The sequence below is a fragment of the Vollenhovia emeryi genome, unplaced genomic scaffold (assembly GCF_000949405.1).
Source record: "Vollenhovia emeryi isolate VEMERY1.0 unplaced genomic scaffold, V.emery_V1.0 DF939174.1, whole genome shotgun sequence".
Classification (NCBI taxonomy): Eukaryota; Metazoa; Arthropoda; class Insecta; order Hymenoptera; family Formicidae; genus Vollenhovia; species Vollenhovia emeryi.
The window spans coordinates 188,969-208,236 of record NW_011967192.1 but is presented as its reverse complement, the minus strand read 5'-3'; the positions used below and the strand labels follow the sequence as shown (position 1 = coordinate 208,236).

The 19,268-nt window shown below is 37.8% G+C and overlaps 4 protein-coding genes across 15 annotated transcripts; 1 reads left to right on the top strand and 3 right to left on the bottom strand.

The window, feature by feature from the left end:
• Positions 1-498: 498 nt before the first annotated feature.
• On the bottom strand, positions 499-5,117 carry LOC105563543 (UPF0692 protein CG33108). 8 transcript variants are annotated; one of them, XM_012015204.1, is made up of 4 exons: positions 5,056-5,117; positions 3,742-4,147; positions 3,210-3,542; positions 499-2,916 (listed from the first exon to the last, which is right to left on the bottom strand). In XM_012015204.1, exons 2-4 carry the CDS (start codon positions 3,954-3,956, stop codon positions 2,715-2,717), a joined length of 750 nt encoding a protein of 249 aa, XP_011870594.1. In that variant the 5' UTR covers positions 3,957-4,147; positions 5,056-5,117; the 3' UTR covers positions 499-2,714. The 8 variants fall into 8 exon arrangements, with proteins under 8 accessions (XP_011870594.1, XP_011870590.1, XP_011870593.1 ...); XM_012015200.1 differs by lacking the exon at positions 5,056-5,117 and adding an exon at positions 4,797-5,037; XM_012015203.1 differs by lacking the exon at positions 5,056-5,117 and adding an exon at positions 4,860-5,037.
• Positions 5,118-6,340: 1,223 nt separating this feature from the next.
• Positions 6,341-8,833, top strand: LOC105563541 (SPRY domain-containing SOCS box protein 3-like). 3 transcript variants are annotated; one of them, XM_012015195.1, is made up of 5 exons: positions 6,341-6,575; positions 7,614-7,822; positions 7,963-8,191; positions 8,296-8,478; positions 8,565-8,833. In XM_012015195.1, exons 1-5 carry the CDS (start codon positions 6,533-6,535, stop codon positions 8,669-8,671), a joined length of 771 nt encoding a protein of 256 aa, XP_011870585.1. In that variant the 5' UTR covers positions 6,341-6,532; the 3' UTR covers positions 8,672-8,833. The 3 variants fall into 3 exon arrangements, with proteins under 3 accessions (XP_011870585.1, XP_011870583.1, XP_011870584.1); XM_012015193.1 differs by having other exon boundaries at positions 6,343-6,575; positions 8,251-8,478; XM_012015194.1 differs by lacking the exon at positions 6,341-6,575 and adding an exon at positions 6,610-6,718 and having other exon boundaries at positions 8,251-8,478.
• Positions 8,734-11,463, bottom strand: LOC105563542 (N-glycosylase/DNA lyase). The gene is made up of 3 exons (XM_012015196.1): positions 10,667-11,463; positions 9,797-10,102; positions 8,734-9,729 (listed from the first exon to the last, which is right to left on the bottom strand). The coding sequence occupies exons 1-3, from the start codon at positions 10,795-10,797 to the stop codon at positions 9,135-9,137; spliced, it is 1,032 nt and encodes a 343-aa protein (XP_011870586.1). The 5' UTR covers positions 10,798-11,463; the 3' UTR covers positions 8,734-9,134.
• An 82-nt stretch (positions 11,464-11,545) lies between these two features.
• Positions 11,546-17,546, bottom strand: LOC105563540. 3 transcript variants are annotated; one of them, XM_012015191.1, is made up of 6 exons: positions 16,909-17,546; positions 16,715-16,833; positions 15,229-15,456; positions 13,157-13,486; positions 12,797-13,075; positions 11,546-12,533 (listed from the first exon to the last, which is right to left on the bottom strand). In XM_012015191.1, exons 2-6 carry the CDS (start codon positions 16,738-16,740, stop codon positions 12,341-12,343), a joined length of 1,056 nt encoding a protein of 351 aa, XP_011870581.1. In that variant the 5' UTR covers positions 16,741-16,833; positions 16,909-17,546; the 3' UTR covers positions 11,546-12,340. The 3 variants fall into 3 exon arrangements, with proteins under 3 accessions (XP_011870581.1, XP_011870580.1, XP_011870582.1); XM_012015190.1 differs by having other exon boundaries at positions 16,715-17,546; XM_012015192.1 differs by lacking the exon at positions 15,229-15,456 and having other exon boundaries at positions 16,715-17,541.
• Positions 17,547-19,268: the final 1,722 nt, after the last annotated feature.

The window sequence follows — 19,268 nt, the reverse complement described above, 5'->3', positions numbered from 1 at the left end:
TTATCTAGCCGAGAAAAACTTAAGTAATGGTCAAAAAATTATTATTCCAAATAAATATATACACTACAAAAATTATTTCTGTAAATAAGTATACACTATGAATATTGTTCACTATTTTAAATATTATGTTAGGTGAAACTCCCTATATTAATTAGCAATATTAAATTGTCAGTTTAAAAATATTATCAAAATAATATTCTTTAATTCCATATTTTTTGTATATATAATATGTCATACATGTCATCAAAACTATAGATAAAACTGTCAGAAGTTACTTATTTAATAATAACGATTTTTTTCACACAGTTTAACATTCTATTTTTTTTTTAGTACATTAACAAGTCATATCTCAGGTACAAATTCAAGTGGTTTGAAAAATTTAAGTGACGTTTATCAACAAATATCATATGTACATAAAACAAATTGATATCACAATTTAAACATTAGTAAAAATAGGTATACAATACGAGAGGAGTATAAATGAGATACTAAGATATGTATATATAAAGAAAATGACATGGTATATTAACAACGAAATAAGAATACATTGCTGACATGTACAATTAGTTTACAATCAACATTTCCAATATTGAAACATAACATTTCTTAGTATATTTTGTGTCACATGATATATACATGTATTATTACTGATGTATAAGCAGAGTTCCTTAGGTTTAATCGTTGCACATTAATCTCATAGCAAGGAAATTGAAGTTTTTCATAGAACACGATCCAAAAAAGTGCAGCAATCGCTCTCCCTTATTCGAGCATAGCACCAATTACATCCGATACAGTCATTTTACTTAATATTAATTACATAAACTTTTTATTTCCCATCTTTAAAGACTATTAAAATAAATAACATAAATACGAGCATATAACAAAAACATTAACAATAACTAACGTCGTGATCATAAATATTGCATTCTCTTCACATATGACTACAATTATATCATTTTTAAAATTATCAGCTCAACAAAAGTCGTATATTCTTATAATGATTTAAATAATTTTAGACGTAAGTCAATGTAATTTTTAATAGACTAGGCTATATTTAAAGCATATGGTTATATACGTATTATATATTCTTCTTGTCCATTTTGCGGAAGATTCATGTGAAGACTGTATCGCGATGGTAACGGAAGACATTAATTTCTTATACTTTTACATACATCGCGCTTACATTGATAATTTTCGCAAAAGAAGGTATTTACTTCGGTACTATCCAGATAACACAAACATTTAGAAGATATCGCAAAGTTGCTTAGAAAACATTCTTCTATCTTTTAGACAACTTTTAATCACTTGTATTGTCTGGATGCATATGAAATGCAGAAAAAATGTCCATGTGTCGCCATGTGAATAAACCCTTTTATAGTGTATTTTGATTGTGATGCAATAATATAATAAGAGAAGCTTGAAAATTGAACAATGCATACATTAATGCAGTGTACATTTCCTATTATAAATGGACTTCGGTCTTTTCACGGCACTTAGGTAGAATTTACTTTAAAGGCTTCTTTTGATTAATTCGAAGCTATACCAAGTCTACAAATTTATAGCATCTCTTTAATTTGTTAATTATTACGAGTATCATATTGACAGATTTTATATAAAATGTATGGATTATTTTTGTATGACTGAAGAGACCAGCCAGTCATTGAGTATTTTTTTTAAGTCTTTTATTTTGTGTATTTTTGGTGTGTGCGCGTTCGTGTGTGTTTAAAAAAATGTACTTAAGTTTCATACAGCAACAAATAAATATTAAAACATCAGCATGTAATTTTAAAAAATAAACAATAAAATTTCGTCAAGTAACAAATTTTTCTTTTAATATAACGAAAAACCAATGTAATACTGCATTTTGCTATCAATCTATATTTGTATATATAAATTTTTCATATCTCTACAAATTAAAGATATATGTTAATTAACTGTTAATTAACTTAAACCAAACACGCTGTATATATCTAAATGTCTTAAAACTTGTATATTAAAGCTGATACAGCATGCCATTATTTATTATAACTAAGATATAGCTTAGCAAAATTGATATAATATATTTATACTCTTTATTTATTGCACCAACATAAGATGGAAACCACAATTGTTGAAAACCTACACATATCTGAATTTCTATCTGAAGAAATATACTTGGATCTTCTCTTCTGAATTATCACTTTCGAACAACTTGTTACATACACACATACGCACACACGCACGCATGCACACGCATATACGTATATATATATATATATGTATATATATTTTTACTTACATAAACATTTTTATGTGTCTCATTTGCCTTATTATGCATGCGTACACTTTTGCATTTCAATCTAAGAGGGTGTAATTTTCTATCAAGAGACAATTGCCTATTTATATTTTGCGTGCACACATTTCGGCCTGCCGGAATTCTATTTACACCGTATAATTCCAGTGAAACGAAAATAATGCCACTTAGAACTGCATCCGATGCCGAACGCTTTTTGGTAGATATATCATGACTAACATTATGTAAAACATCTCGCGCGAATTCAAACGTATATATTGATTAAAGCGTCGCACGTTGCACATAATTGATTCTTGTGGAAGCCGTGTGTATATGCAAATATCATGTTTCGAATATTTAGCACATGTGGATACAGAGGATCGGCAAATTTTGTTTCCCCTCGACGTGAAATCAATTACCTACAATTTTCTTTGATATATCTCTATATGTATGGATGTAACGCCAGTGCTCTGCCGCGTAAGCCCTTCTGACCTCCGACGCCACCCTTTGGTATAACATATCCCCCTGCGTGTCTCGTTGTACCCTCTTCCTCCAAGTTGCCATTACTTTCAATCAAGTCGCGCAAGGGCCAACAAGCCAGATGACGCGATTTACCGTGACGTGCCAGAACGTGATATCCTTGTCTAAAAATATCAATATTATAGAAATATGTAAAGCTTCCTTTGAAATACATGCTCGCAAGAGGCAATATAAATAAATGAATTTGAACAAAAATTTAACGAATAAATTTGAAAAAATATACAGAAAATTTTTCATCAAATTTGTCATTTATCAAAAAATTCATGGTTACAGGTAATTCGAAAAGAAAAATCCTACATTTTCATCTTTATGAGCAGTAGACGAGCGTGCTTTCAGAAAGAAGAAAACATAGGACACGGCACATTAGGGAGAATCTCTTAATTATTGTAGCATTCACCTAGAAGAGATTAGACCCACAAGCAATGCCCAATGCGCTTTATGGCCCTTTTTTAAACACGGAGCGTGGTTGAAGTCAGAATCGTATGGTATCAGCACCATTGCTCCATGTGCTAAAGCATGCGTTAACGTGTCCGGGCACTGTTGTAAATCTACTAAAATATCTGGTTTATGATCGGGCAAATATTCCGCAGCTAACGTCCCCATGAAATCGACGCTGTACACTTCGCCGTGCTGCGTGAATCCTCGAACACGAGCTTCGGCGAGAAGCTGATTCACAGAAACTGGTTTTGTATATTCTTGCGACGCCATTGAAAGCGCCACTAAACCGCACCTGTAATGCGTTGAAATCTTGATAGTTTATACGATTAAGTACAATTTCTAAAAGTATAGAAAAGTAGTAAATGTTAATGAAATATATAGCCAATCGACACAAATAGGAAGAAATGACATTTGTTCCTGTCCTTGAAACGGAGCGATTAGATTTTTGGGATAGAAGTTAGGAGCTCGCTAAACATGAAAGCAATACTCACTGTGGCCCATCTTGAAGGATTGGTTCTACTTGACAGAAGTAAGTTACCTCTGCGTCCTTCAACTCATTTCTCGAGATTAGCTTTTCAATTTCGGCTTCCGTAGACGTAAGTGTGATTTTGGCCCAAGGGGGCAGAGAGTCGGTGTCATTGACTTCCGTTTTCTCACACATAGGTGCTGCTGGCAAGCTTGAGAGAGTCGGGGATGGTGCTGGCATTTCTCAATGCCAAAATGCAAATAAATAATCGCTGAATTTGGTATAAAAGTGTATACAAATGTTTCTAACAGCTACGAAGTGTCACCCATAGACGCGAGAGGTCTCATCTGTATCATTGCTCGCAATGACTCTTGGACACAACATTCAACGGAACTATTCTTTATTCATTCTAGGAAGCTCCTTGGAATTCCCTGCAAGATTCACAAGAACACAACTCAGACAAATTGATCTCGCAGAATGTAATCGGATGTTGGAATAGAACTGATGTAAAAACGCACAGATTATCAACAACTTAAGCTACTGTTATTGTTACTCTTACGAGTCTTGTACTGTATATGTAGGCCAATCTGAAGGGAGGAGCACATCGAGACGTGTGTCTCTTGGCAGTCAAGTTGTTTAATCTTAAAAGACTCTACGACCATGAATACAAATACCACTATTAACGCGATATTAGCGCGATAACCTGAGGGAACAAAAGACAAAGTCGATCGAAAGTCGAACGTATTCTCCGAGGGACTTGCGATATCCTGACGGCAGCGCATCGCGCGCGATCAACGTCGGGAGAAACAATAGTCAATTGATCCTAACGGGATATAAACATATTAAGACGAGAGAGATCGCCGTGCTAATTACGATCGTGCGAGCAACGCGAACGATGCGGAAGCCAGCTGTCCAAGGGCGAGAGAAGAAACGTGCCGGCTAAATTTACCCGTCATATCGCGCCGTATGACTTTGACATTTGCACGCCCCGTCTCTCCCCCCAGTTCGCTCCGTGTGACAAATCGTGACTCATGCATATACATTATTATGTAATTCCGCGACGGGAGAGCACCAACGCACCGCATTCGCAACCACGGCTTTGGTGTCTCTCTCTTTCTCTCGCGCGCGCCGAAAGGTTCGCACCGATGTCTCAAGCGAGGCGCACGTCGACCGATCCAACTCGAGTTCCGCGGCCTACGGCTTTTTCAGAGGCTTTTCCCATGACAGCCGCCGACGATGCTCGCCCCCCTCGAACACGAGCCTGGCCCTAACTCGCGGACGTCCGTCGACGAACGACGTCGGACGTCTGCCAAAAACGTACACGTACATACATACGTACACGCACGCGTGCGTCATGTGCATGCTCTCTGCCGAGAAGGCTTCGCGCCGTCGCGACTCTCGAGCCACTCGAGACTCGAGCTCTCGAGTCTCGCTCTCGCGGCGAGACAACGACGGCTGGAGCGGGTACCTCGTGCGTTGCGGGGACCCCAGGGGACCCTAGTCTCCAACGGGCAATAAACTCCGGTTGTGTACTCGTAACGTTTGTTATTTTATCATATTTTATATACGTGCACAATCTCTTCGCGTTTATGTTTTCTTTCACGTCTCTTAAATCAATTATACGCAGACATGTAATTATCGCGCTCTCTTATCTCTCTTTCCCTCTCTAATATACGTGTATTATTACACACGCTTCATGCGCGATAAGAAATTTTAAAAAATATTAATTTTTGGTTCAGAAAAGCGTCACAACTAATTTGGAGAATTGATCTGCGATGAGCGCGTCGGTCAGAATTGCACCACATAGCGGAGCGAATGCAAAGAATTATCCGAACGATTTTCAAAAAAATTGTTGAACATCTCGAACGCGCATTTGAATTTCCCGCCATTTCGACGATAGCGCGGCCCACCGCCGATAGATTTAAGATTTGTCTCTATGTAGTAGGTGAACTTTTTGCACTTTGCATCCTCTCCTCTTTTTTTCTGGGATCAAATCACATATGTATATAAACAGACAGGATACCCAGACATTTCTATAATTATATATACGCAGAATACATTATCAAAGTGTCCATTGTGTGTACGGCTTGTGTGTGGATAATTGGCGTTTTCTCTGTATCCAACATCTGTGTGACAAGGATAGATAGAAGATGACTTTGGTCCGTTATGCGCATGCATTAAATGGTACACTCACACGAAAATGCACAATATACGTACACAATCTACAAATACAATCTCACTGTGGCCACTCATGCGCAGTTCGAGGAAAAGTCATAGAACGAGACAGAATGATAGAAAGACAGGTAGATAAACGAGGTAGAAAATAGTTTCTTTGTCTCACTTCTTGGACACACTTGTGCGGCTCCTTTTCCCTTTCCATGTGTATAAGTTCTATGCATGTAACATACTTTTATTCGGACCCGAATTGTAACATTCAGGCTGGATTCACATGGAGCGTAACTTGCGTAGCGTAACCTGCGTATCACCAATCACAGGGTCATTCTGATAGAACCGTTTCAATAATTCCGTTGAAATAGTTCTGTGATTGGTGATACGCAGGTTACGCTTACGCAAGTTACGCTCCATGTGAATCCAGCTTCATTCCAACTCACTGTGCACTAGTTCAGGAGTACAGCAATAAAGAACAGACCCTCTGTGAATCATGTCGTTTTTCCGCGTGAGTTTACAAGCGGCAACAAGCGGCGTGCATAGAAAAAGTGAATGGGTCTGTTGATAATACGATTTACATTAGCTGACGACTTTAGAAAATATGTGATGAACGTAAATACCATAGTCGAGAAGTAATTCGCAAAAATATGGATTTAATTACAAATGGCCATCAACACGAGGCAGGAAATGGTAAATTATTATTTAGATATCTAATTAAGGCGTTACACGTTTCTTTTCTGGAAAAGCGAAAGCATATTTAGATCCAGTTTGACAGTGGCCAGTTAGCTTAACTAGTTGTTAAGTAATAATGCCAAGCACTGAAACAAAATTCGGTAAGCTATTTACAAGGTTAGATGTTGACAAGCGTCCAAATAATTGAATGTTAATTAAATTACCTGCGAGATATGTTTCCCTTTTATTTTAACATTGGCGTCTTTTGAAACATTGATCCAGAAATTTTTTATGTTTCCTAATTCGGGCGCGACAGTTGCTTTGCTGATTATACTCGTCCAATATCTTTAGCTAATCCTCTTCTTTGTCTCTAACACTCACAGCATCAGTCATGCAGCTTATTTTCTATTATCAATTTGTATTTTTTTAAATTAATGCTACAAGTACTAGGTTTTCGACAAAAATTTGGTGCTCGTGTACGGTTAAGTTTAACGACAAAGACGTTTCTTAATCCGTATTCTATTCCTGCGTAACGCGGATGCATTGCAATATCTCCACTCATGGGGCACGTAGGAGAAAAGTAAAAACACTTTTATTATGCAAATCGTACCCAAGCTATCGATTAAGCGCAGTCTCAAGTTCGTCGGATCAGCCGTTGTTGAGATCCGAAAATCTGAGGGCCCGTCAACTCGTGTACTCGCGTAAACTTACACGGTGGTGTCGCGCGCGTGGTTAGGCTTGTCGCTTATACTTAGTCGCTTATACTTGGCGCGAGACACTACCGTGTCTCGTGATTTTGATATCCATTTTGTTATGCGATGAGGTATCGTAATAATGAGAATGAAGCTGGAAATTAATTGTTTTAGTGTTCAATATATACGTATATATATTTTTAAGCTTATTTGGGAAAATGCAACTTGTCAAAATCTAACCTTGTAAATAGATTACCGAATTTTGTTTCATTGGTTGATATCACTACTTAACAACTACTTAAGCTAACTAACCACTGTTGAACTGAACCTTAGAAGTAGTAATTATGCTTTTTTTTATATATAGACGACGTGTTTTCGTCAAAGCACGAGTGGACTTGGGATAAAAAACTCACGTCCTCGTCGCTTAAATTATCAGACGATAATTTAAACGTGACGTTTCATCCCGTGTATAGCACTGGCACAGCCGTTGTAAAGGGTAACAAACCATTGGAAAAAGGAAGGCATCATTTCTGGGAGATCTTAATGATAACGCATCTCTATGGCACTGACATAGTATGTTGTTTGTTCGACATCTCACCGAGTTTACATTGCCAACAATTCTTTCCAATACATTTAGGAAATGAACTAAATAAACATTTTAAGAATAAAGAAGGAATAGGCTTTATTGCTTCAATTCTCATTATTCTTGTTAGATGGTCGGTGTAGGAACTGCAAATGCAGAGCTTCATAATGCAGTTGAGGATTATTGTGCTCTGCTTGGACGCGATCAAGAATCTTGGGGTTTTTCATATAAAGGATATTTACAGCACGATGGTAAGACATGTAAATATGGGACGAGTTTTGGCGAAAATAATTCAGTAGGAGTACATCTCGACACTTGGACCGGCACGTTACAATTTTTTATCGATCGAAAACCACTGGGTAAGTTGTCAAATTCACCATAAATCCTGTTTAAAGATTTGATTTTGATGCCTTTGCAGGCGTGGCTTTTACAAGGTTGAACAACGTTGTGCTTTATCCATTAGTGAGTTCTACAATGGCTCAGTGTGAAATGAAATTAAGTTATAGTTGCTCAACACCAGTATCTCTGCAAACTGCTTGTCTAGCAGTCCTGTCACCTTCGCAGAAGGCGCATCTAGCGACAAAGTTTCCTGGTTTGCGCTATATTACTCAAAATGTCTTTGCTGACATACTACAAAAGACTATTGGTAATTCAGATTTTGTTCTACGTTGCTTAAATGTGTCTATAGACGAACGACGCATATAAGTAATTGTGGTTATTGTATATCGACAGATTACGATCAGGAAGAAGACATTGAATTTCCTGCAGAATACATTATTTTAGATGACTTTGATTACGCCCTTGTAGGACTTGGAGTAAAAAGGAAGAAACGTTGTTAAAGATACATACATAGATCTGTGATACATGTCAAATCTAGGAATTTAGAAATCCACTTTCACCGTAAGGTGTTCAGTTAGTCATTTTATAAATCGTATTTTACAATGATTGTGTAAGTATATATCTGTTAATATAAAAATAAGAAAAGTAATACTCTGTAAGATAAAAGATTTCTTAAAAAGTATTTTCAAACAATCGTCCTATGGTCTAATACTTTCGAGCGCAATGGATAGTAAAAACAAAAATTATCTCTTTTCTTTAAAAAGTAGATAACTAATGTATGTCATTCCTTTATATACTTGAATACATTACCAAAATCAATATTCTTATCATTCATAAATTTTGGCGAAATATATAAACGATGCAAAATTTGTTTCTAAAGAGACAATTAACGCATTACAGTTTTTCTGCGTGGATAAAATTGCATTGCTCTTCGTGAAAATAAACGCAACGAGTTCACAATAATCATACCACCTTAGGCACTTTTGCTTGTACTAAATTTTCATCATCGTTATTTGTGCGTTTTTGCTTTCCATTTGATTTAGATTTATCGTTAATTTTTGTAGAAAATACAATAGCTTGTGCCCATCCAGCCAACGGACCCCACAATTCTCGTAAATACTCACTTACTTCGGTATGAATTTTTGGCGTAACTGTTTTTTGCTTTTTTAAATGCGGTAAATAATTTGCCTGTGCTATTTGAAAAATATGGGTATCAACGGGTATAGCATCTAAATGACCTAGCGACATTAAACATATGCAATCTGCAACCTTGGGACCAATTCCTGGTAGAGTCATCAGTTGTTCTCTGGCAGCGTGGTAAGAAACACTCTCCCTTTGTAGATTCAAAAGCCAATCTTTCCCACCTAACGCTGATAAACGTTCTGCCGCATTAACTATATACGCAGCGCGATAGCCAAATTTCTCTCTTCTTAATATGCTTTCCACACTTCTTTCCTTCAAAACTTCTATCGTTGGAAAATCGTAAAAATCTTTATCTTTGATCGAACATATTTTACGGCCAAATAATGAACACATGTTTTCAACCATGTTTGATATCCTAAAAGAGATAAATGTTTGACGATATCTTTGATACAAGTTCATTTTTACTTTGTTAAAAAGTGTACCTCGATATATTATTATTGGAGCTACAGATAAACGAGAATAAATTCTCCACGACATCCTGCTTCAGTATTCGGACAGCATTACTTTCATCCATATACTTTTGAAAATGTGTATCTGCTTCCGCCCACTCTTTGTAATGTTTCTCTAATGGTACCGACAGCCTCAAATATTCGGACAGAACATTATCGTAGTTTACAGAATCCTTTAGTTGCCCTTGTACGGTGTATAAGAGATGGGTTTTAGTTTGAGACAAAGTCCAAATGCATCCGTTGAAGATGCCTCTGTATTCTGACTCGCAAAGTGTCCATCTGAAATACAATCATCAGCATCTCATAAGTTTGCATGCGTAAGACAAGCAAAATTTGCGCGCAAGAACCCAGGTAGCCAGTGTGAGCACAAGTTGCTTTCATATTACTGACAAGAATGTTAGCATCTTGCTATGAAACCATGTCGTTTACTGTGCTGTTGTTTGCTAGCATTTCATGTCGGAAATTAAACATTTGCATGATCCAAACATTATACTGGCATTAAGCGCTTGGCCAAATGTAATAGATATATGTTTATATCTGTTAGAAAATTGAAAACAATGTGTGCTAACCATTTGTTAACAGTATGCCCATTCACTGTTTCCTCTTTAGCTGTGCACTTAACTGCGACAATATGTTAACATTATGCTAGCTGTACTTGATTCACTCAAACATTGACTTCATATTCCTAGCATGAAACAGCACGCTGTCATTTTATTTCCATGCATTGCTTGAGCATACCGGCCACCTGGGATATTGTTTGGGTAACGGTAATACAATTTTCTGAATCATATGTGTATTAGCTCATTACAAATTGTACAAATAGAAATAGTATTCTAGCACTACCTGAAACTCTGACCACCGTGCAACGTGAGAGCGAGATTCAGTTCCGTACGTAAACAAGGTATACTGCCTTGTTTCACTCTCGTCTCGTACGTGTTGTGCATCTTCAAGTAACCTCGCGCAAGCTTAATCATTAAGAATTACTGACATATCATCCGAGTTTGCTAACTCCGAATGTTAATTTTCCTTAATATTTCATATGTTGTGCGCCACGCATGTTATGTTATAAGCAACGTTTTATATCGAAAGTTAATACGTTAACACCTAACACCTCGTCGTGACAACGGAAGAGCGTATATTCTAGTCGCACCGCACGCGGTATGCAGCACTTTACGCGCATGTGTAAACAGGCGCGATGACCACGTGACTATCATGTTCATAGGCAGGTAATACACACCTATAATAATAACTACACACGTGTCAACTTAAAGCATTGTGATAGAAACAGCAAAAGCAATAGAAATTCTAAAGCCCAGCAAATACCAAAGTAACAGTTACATAAAATCAATATAAATGTAATATAACACATGCCTGTTATATTACATTTGCATTAATTGTTACTTTGGTGTTTGCTGGGAGGGGATAAAAATATAAATAAAATCTGACTTTATTTCTGTGTAAATTGACTTTACTCTCTTCAAATAAAAGATCAGAAAACTTGCAGCTTAAATTTTTTAAGTACTACAAATGTTTCAAAGTATTCTTCGTTTCCTTTCTTTCAGTACAGGTAAAAGAAGAAGAGAATCGCTTTGAAACATTTGTAGCGGCAGCTTGACCGCAGCCTTAATGTAACATATTACACGATTTCTCCATACAAATTACATCGCGTCGAATCGTATCGGAACGAAAACATATATTGGGAATAGAATAGAAATAAGATTATTTATCTTAATCAAATCTAGATTTATCTTGTACAGCTTAAAACTAATATAAATACATACAATATATATAATAATTTGTCATCAAAAATTCTAAGCTCTATCCTAAATATTGATATATATTATATTTTATACGCAGTTTGTTATCTTTTCTTATTTATATATTTTTACATCTTTGGAATGTTATGTAAAAGTTTCATAATTCATGAACAAAAGCTAATTCGTTAATAGTTTGCTAATAATATTTAAAAGTTAACGAATTCTATCTACAAGTTTAATATAACTCTATATAAGGACCGCCGATACCTATGTCGACTTTCTGCAATTAAACTTTTAAATGAGAGGAAACAAGTAATTCATTTAAATTTAAAAATAAACAGTTGCCAAATGTGCGCTATTATAGAAAATTCTTGTTCTTGTAAAATATATGTTGTAATATATTATATCACATAAAATACACACTTATTGGAGGATGAGCAAGACGTCTTTGGAAGTTAATTAAGTAAATTGGAAAGATTTTGTGCATTAGCTTTTAAAATCATTATTCAAGATGTTTGACATAGCTATCGGCAGACTTGATATAACGATTCTCTATTGAAGACATTACGATGTATTGTCAATCGTATCTTTGGTGATATAATTTTTCGATTTAATAATCGACTCGAGCTTTCTTCTTTGTCTCTTGACATATTACAAGTATTCGACAAAATATGATATCCCTGAGAATTGCTATTGACATCCCCGGAAGAAGAATACTTCATTTTTATTTCTTTACGATAATCTCTTATGCTGTACACCCTTAGTAAGGAACATTATCTCGTACATAGGCCTGCTTTCGATACTCATGATGCTGACATTTACCCCACCAAGACCGTTTCACGCATATCTTTTGCGGTTTCAAAATAAAGCACTTTGATTGGAGTACGTCGAAGAAGATTTTGCCTATAAAATCCGCCGACGTAGTCCCGGCCATTTTTAAACACGTGCGAAATCTGTAACATGCACAAAAAAGCGTAGAAATTGTTGCATCGATAATGAATTTCGCGACATTTGTTAATTAACATCAGTGCACCAAACAACTTGTATCGAATATCGACCACACTGTTTACAATGCATGCATTAAACAAGTCCAATGAACATTTTCTCAAGATGAACTCTCGAAAAAATCAATCGGTGACGATTGCTCGAACATACTCGATATTCTCCCACGAGCATTTCTTCTCAGACGGTGTTATTTAATAATCTCACTACTAACCGCTCGTCGCAAGCGCAATGCATCATGCTCGAAATTCTCCAATTGAAAACGCCGTAACGCGTCTCGAACGCCGGTATGTAAAATGGACAAGATGTGTCGTGTTTTCGGCAGCAGGCGTCAGCCATGCCGAAGCCGCCCAAATTGGTATACTTGGTAGCACGGTCACCACGGCCGCACCATTGCGTCCCTGGTATCATGAATAATTCCCTTCGAATCCGATTCCGACTCCGACTTTGCCTTCCATTACTCGCTGTCGCGTTTGTCGATTTTGCGTATTTCCTGTTACAAAGGAAGCTCACTTTTTTACGGTGCACCTATCGTCTTCGCTTACGTAGCGAGTACGAGGGATGGTACTCGCACCTATGTCGACGCTGGGCCGTGGCTTGGCTCCGTACTCGCATCCTCATGCGATCGCACCGGTGACGAAGCTCCGATGTCGACAGCAGCCAAGAGAGGTCACGGGGTGTCCTCGAAATGCCCTTACCGTCCAGTTGGAACGTCTCGATCGACACCTCGTCACCGTCATCGTGATAGCGATAGACACCGCGAGAGCTGGGCAAACACTCGCTGTCGTCCCACCACGCGAGCTTCTCGTCAATGCAGTCGGTCAACGTTTCGCCGGCGTATATCAATTGCAGCTTTCTGCTCGACTTACGAAGCCAGACTTGCCGCAGCGTCACGTCCGTGTTTCTATCGAAAGAGCAACGTTGTTACTATCGAATTTTCCGTTCAATCCTACGCGTCACAATGATGAAAGAAAATGTTCAAATTTCATTTCAAACAAATTGGAATAATTCTCGCCAAACAATCATCGAAAGTAACATTTGTACCAAAAAACATCAACCTTGATAAACTTCCCGTTTATTTACCGTCTTATAATAGTATCAACGTCATATCTCTATAGATCTGCGCAATTTTACGACATGTTTATCGTAGACGTTCCATAACGCAATACGAGGAAGGAAAAAAAAACAAAATTGGATTTTCTCCGCAAATTATTCAGCCGGCAAGAGCAAATTCGAAAAGAGGGGACGGTGAACGGAAAGCAGGGCGGCGTGCACTTTCTTCACGACGGTAAAAGAGCTTTCGTCCTGCGTTTAAGTGCAAAGTGACGCTTCGTGGTTGTGGTATTCCGTGGTATCCTCGTGAGAGCATCAGCAGATGAGTCCCATCTAGGAGAGTAAAACAGGACGGCGACCTACCGAACTACGTTTAGGTCCAACGCAAAAGGGGCCAATCCGATCCCTACGTAGAGGTTCCAGGACATCCGCTCGTCGCAGAACCTAATCCTTGCTTACTTAACTTGCCGCTTTTCGGCTTAAGAGCTTGGTTGGCTTTGTGGTTACTGTCAACGAATAAACATGATAAATTGTATCCCCTTTTTTGGCTTTCAAATCTAATGGAATAACAATTATATTGTTGCACTTTATACGCCGTTTTGTCATCGTTATTATATTTTATACAAAATTAAACGAATTCTCGTTTATATATTCATGTGTTTTTTACGAACGCATATCTTTAGGTACGTCTTTTCTTTCTCACGCATCTTAACGAAATAGTGCTTTTTGTCATTGATCACGTTAATTATTAATTTTCGACATCTTTATGTAACAATAATACTTTCTTTCATCTCCACTTCTTATTATTTCAAACAATTATATATTTCAGAAAAGAATATATAGTTTTTAAATATACTTTCTGTATATTTTTCACACGGTTATTAACAATTGTTATGGAAATAGAATTGTCACGCAAGATAAAAATTTGTCAGTATTGTAAATATTAGCAGATATATGCAAACATTAATACGAAAAAAAGAATTGTTTGTTTGAAAAATCCGATAGAGAAAAAATAAAATTGATTCATTCGCCTGAGCATCGATCCTTCCCGCAGGCGTTAACGCGGCGTTACAATTGTATTGAAACTTATTAACGGCTGACAAGGATTCACAGAGAGACCGTTTTCATTAGACTGTATCAGCGTTCTTCGGAGCGATGGGTGGCATTTGAAAGACCTAACCGACGCTAAATGTACACATAACAGTCAAGCTTCCACGTATATTGGCAATAGTGAAAGGCGGCATTGTTTTCGTGTGCTTGCCAACCGAGTTGCCGCTTCAATCCTCCCGACTATCTACATACGGGCGGGACGTTGGGTGGGATAGGAAGAAGAGATTTGCCTGTATCCGAGAAAATGTTATTTCAGGAAAGAGGATAGAGCACAGGTTACTACACGCTGGCCTTTGTTACTATGAAAACACTCGACCCATGTTTCACGAAAGAAAGCGTGTAAGCGGAGCAACATCGACGAGTTCAGACCTCGATGTAACACAATGGGGCAATTTGTTATAGGAATGTATCTAAAGCTGCCTGACTCGGTCTAACTATTTCAATTGTATTAACATGTGAAAAGAGAAATGCGGCTATGCCCACCCCCAATTGACAATGATCTCCTTGGCGCAGGCTCCGGGCCACCGGATGAACCGTTCCACTCGTCCATCGGACAAGATCCTGATGACCGAAATACTGTGACTGGAAGACGTCCCGGTGAGTTCGGACGAAACATTCGAGCGTGCAAAATATGTACCTGCTCGTGCTAAAGCTCCAACGGACGATTGCGTGAAAATCAACCCCAATGCCAGCAGCAGTAGCATCGGGTACCTATTCCAAAAAGTCGTCAGACTTTTGTAACGTGTCTCCAACTTATGTGTGCAAGCGTAGAGTCAGAACAACATTGAAATTTTTCTTTAATAAGCAAAATCCAGAATAAAGGTACAACGAACTTGAATTTGCAAGGCACTCCCCGACGCGAAAAAGACTGTCGTCCACAGTTCCCGTCTCAAAATAATTATACGGATATTTTGTGTAATTCTGCTGAATATTTCAATGTTCTTCCCCTACATCTTGTACAAAAGAATTTTTTATATGGAATGAATAGCACTATTCATTGTTCATAAATATTAATGATTTATAATATCACATTTTCGAGGATTCTAAATTACATCGCTTATTACCAAAACCAAATTTACATGATAATTTTAGAAATTATTACGGCAATTAAATCCAAGAGCCATAACATAAAATAAATCACCAGACATCTTTACGCGTGTAACGTGCCGTAGGCCTATTGCCTAATCTTGCTTAAAAATTCTTGGTCGGGATGTACTAGGTGACCCGATAAAAACAGAGTACTTAATTAATTCTACTGGACGTGAAGGATAAGAACAAGCGATAAGAACAAATTTTAAAAGGATAATTTATGTGACAGAAAATAAGACGTAAGAAACAGAAACGTAACATTTTAAGTAAAATAAAAAAGCACACAATGTCTTTAAACAATTAAACTATGAAAATGTGTAACAAATATGAAAAAATTCTTCTTTAGTTGTATTCGCTTATACAAATTACATCTCTATTATTTTTTTTTCAATTTAAAAAGAATTATTCAAATATCCTGTTTCGTTAATCGGTCGTTGTCGATATTTTTTCTCGTCACTTGTAAAATAACAGTTGGAACTATTTTAGTAAATGCGCAGTTAACAGACGTGTGTTACAGAAAATGAAAAATGTAAATGCAACAATATTTACTGGCGTGAATGTATATTTACATTAACGCGCTGTACACGACTTCTCACGCTATTCGTGGAAATACTATCACGAAAACATCACGTCATCTTGTTTATCTTACACTTTTTACTTATCTTTATTTTTGGTATCGCGAGTTCAGAGTAATCATCCATCTTATACCTAAATTTCTATACTTAGATTCCTTTATATTTTCTTATTATTTGGCTATTATTATTATCATTCTTAGATACTGATAAGTTAAAATTAAAAGTTAAAAATTGAAATCATTAAAAAAATAGTTATCGCTTTCTTTTTCAAAGTCACGTGAAATGAACGACAAACGTGCACATACCTTTTTGATACACTCATCCGTACCATCCGAGACTCAAAAATATCAAATTGGTTCGATCTTCGAGCACGAAGAGTCCAAATAATGCCATATGTATATTTTCACATAACGCTGTCGCCGGTCTGAAGAGAAACTTCGTAGTCCCTCATATATTCACTTAACTTTATACTTGTGTATTTACGATCGTGTTTTATTACCATGAAAGAGAAGATATTTAATTATATCGTGATAATCCGACGGAAGAATCGACGAAAATAAATGGTGCACGTGGTCGTCTGGTTCACCTTAAGCATCACTGAGCGATCTCTTCGATGAAGCTTTCTTAAGATTATTTTTTATAAAATATGTCGAGATTGCTTATTGAGAGTTTATGTATGTATATATTGTTTTTATTCGCGTAACTGCACTCGGCGCCACGCGACGTGACGATCCAGCGAGTGTCAGTCCGCGAAAGCCAACCACCAACCGACCGTACCAACAACTGGCGCGCTACGCTCGCGGCTCTCCCTTAAATACCGCCGAGTACAGAGTACAGTTCGGGTGGTTCGGTTGTCCAGCAGTTCACCTATACCACCACCGTTCTGTCACTTACGGCCTCCTCTCTCTCTCTATCTCGTCTCTTGCCCGCTCTTCCCCCGTCCTGCTCTACTACGTGTGCACTTCCAATAGTCTACCCTACTCCGAGTTTCCCTTCGGTAGCCTCTCCGCCGTTCGGACACCAACCAAACTCCACCCCCTTCTTCTTGTCCTACTCCTTCGCATCACCGGCATCCACCGCCAACGAGCCGCGCGCCTGCCAAATCCAATCCCACCTACTCATCCCGCGGGATCTAATCTCCGCGCGGTCTTGCTCTTTCTTTCCGTCTTACTCGCCAATTTCTCTCTTTTCCCTTCGGCGTGGCCCAGGCTGCGGAGCCGTCGTCGATTTCTTTCAGCCTTCGAACGACTGTGGTAAATGCCGGTGCTTTGGTCCCGCTGATGCATCCATCACCGCGCGTCACTGCACCTTGCGGTCATCGATATTCGAGATTTTCGACGTAACCGTGCGCGGCCAATTGCAAAAAAGCCCGCGCGCGCGATGACATAATATGCTGATATCGGTCGCGACCTTCCGCACGCTTATCGCGAAACACGCGTGTAATCGGATTATACAAGGTGACTTCAAAATTCGTCGCTTAATTTCGTACATGTTCGCTTCAATCCTCTCGGATCCTTTCAATCTCCACCACAAGTGTCGACAGTACTTTATCTATGAGCGATTTTTAATATTCAATATTTTTTCCTCATTTTCAATAACAATTAGTTTCATCAACTTCCGGCATTAATAGTAAATGACGAAGCTACCGATCTAAGTTTAAATAAACTTGAAGAAAAATTTCATCGCGAACTTATGTTTAATGGCGGTGAAAAAAAGGGTGACGTTCGATCTTATTTCTATCAAGGGAAACGCGATGCCAGATGATTAGATTCTTGCTAAAATTACCAGTAACTTTAAATTCTACACTGATATAAAGTATGAGGTATGTGAGTGTATAGAGACACGCTCTATTTACCAAGTTACTTGTTTTACCCGAGTTCTTCACTTCTCTTTCATTATTATGATATAAAACGGCGTTAGCACGTCGGTGAATCGCTCGACAATAATAAATTATGCAAAACCATGTGACAAACGTGGTTATCATTGACCGCGAGTTTCGTGAAATATCGTCTCGTATGAGACTAAAGGTCATTTTTCGTGCGAAACTTGCGATTAACTTCCGTTCCTGCGGTCGTGCGTATTGTTCTTCGCGTTGTTACGCGTGTCTGCAAACCTTAGTACAAATGGCATTTTGTTTTACCTTTTGTTATAGATAACCTTAGAATACATTATTTCATAATTAAGGCCCGGTTTTTCATTTTCTGGTTAAATATTATACATATATATACAAGCCTCACTGGTCGAATTGGTGAGACGCCCGCCTAGAGAATAGGGAAGTCCAGGTTCAAACCTTGGCTGAAGTAATATTTTTCGCAATAAATTTTCTGTAACTTAAAACATTGGCTGGTTAATGTCGACTACAAAGCTTTAGTATTGTTAAAAATTATAATTTTTATGTACAAAAAACGTACAATGGTGGATAAAATAACAATAATCTATTCCAGATGTGTACCAGAAATTAAGAAGACAACAAATAGTTGCAAAGCAAAGGAAATCAATTTCTAGTTAGTCTTTGAAAGGAATAATCTTTAAGAGCTGGCGCGACGTAACACCGGCAAATGTAAGATGTCCCGCGGTGGTCAAGAAGATGAATTTTACTTTTGTGAATCCCCTCGACGACTTTACGCGCGTGAAATCGCGGCGGTCAAAATCATTTGGCGGAACGACAAAGTGGCAGAGAAAAGGCGGCGACGGTTTTCCGTCCATTGTAGCCCTTGTAGTTATGACTCCAACGCCATTGGAGGGCGAAAAAGGTGCGGGCGGTCTATAGCGTGAGAAAGAGTACACTGGGCGTCGTGTATATTTCCGTGTCGAAAGTTAGACGCTCTTAGATCGAATCGCATCCAGATCGTTCGTTAT

Coding starts and splice junctions, on each gene's coding strand:
- LOC105563542 (XM_012015196.1), bottom strand. CDS start 10,797: ATGATTAAGCTTGCGCGAGGTTACTTGAAGATGCACAACACGTACGAG. Junction 10,103..10,666: donor CACGGTGGTCAGAGTTTCAG/GTAGTGCTAGAA, acceptor ATTGTATTTCAG/ATGGACACTTTGCGAGTCAG. Junction 9,730..9,796: donor TCCAATAATAATATATCGAG/GTACACTTTTTA, acceptor TATCTCTTTTAG/GATATCAAACATGGTTGAAA.
- LOC105563540 (XM_012015190.1), bottom strand. CDS start 16,740: ATGGTACGGATGAGTGTATCAAAAAG. Junction 13,487..15,228: donor GAGATCATTGTCAATTGGGG/GTGGGCATAGCC, acceptor CTCTTTCGATAG/AAACACGGACGTGACGCTGC. Junction 12,534..12,796: donor CATTGCGCTTGCGACGAGCG/GTTAGTAGTGAG, acceptor TGCATGTTACAG/ATTTCGCACGTGTTTAAAAA.
- LOC105563543 (XM_012015204.1), bottom strand. CDS start 3,956: ATGCCAGCACCATCCCCGACTCTCTCAAGCTTGCCAGCAGCACCTATG. Junction 3,543..3,741: donor ATCCTTCAAGATGGGCCACA/GTGAGTATTGCT, acceptor AACGCATTACAG/GTGCGGTTTAGTGGCGCTTT. Junction 2,917..3,209: donor GTGGGTCTAATCTCTTCTAG/GTGAATGCTACA, acceptor TGATATTTTTAG/ACAAGGATATCACGTTCTGG.
- LOC105563541 (XM_012015193.1), top strand. CDS start 6,533: ATGGATTTAATTACAAATGGCCATCAACACGAGGCAGGAAATG. Junction 6,576..7,613: donor TCAACACGAGGCAGGAAATG/GTAAATTATTAT, acceptor TTTTATATATAG/ACGACGTGTTTTCGTCAAAG. Junction 8,479..8,564: donor CATACTACAAAAGACTATTG/GTAATTCAGATT, acceptor GTATATCGACAG/ATTACGATCAGGAAGAAGAC.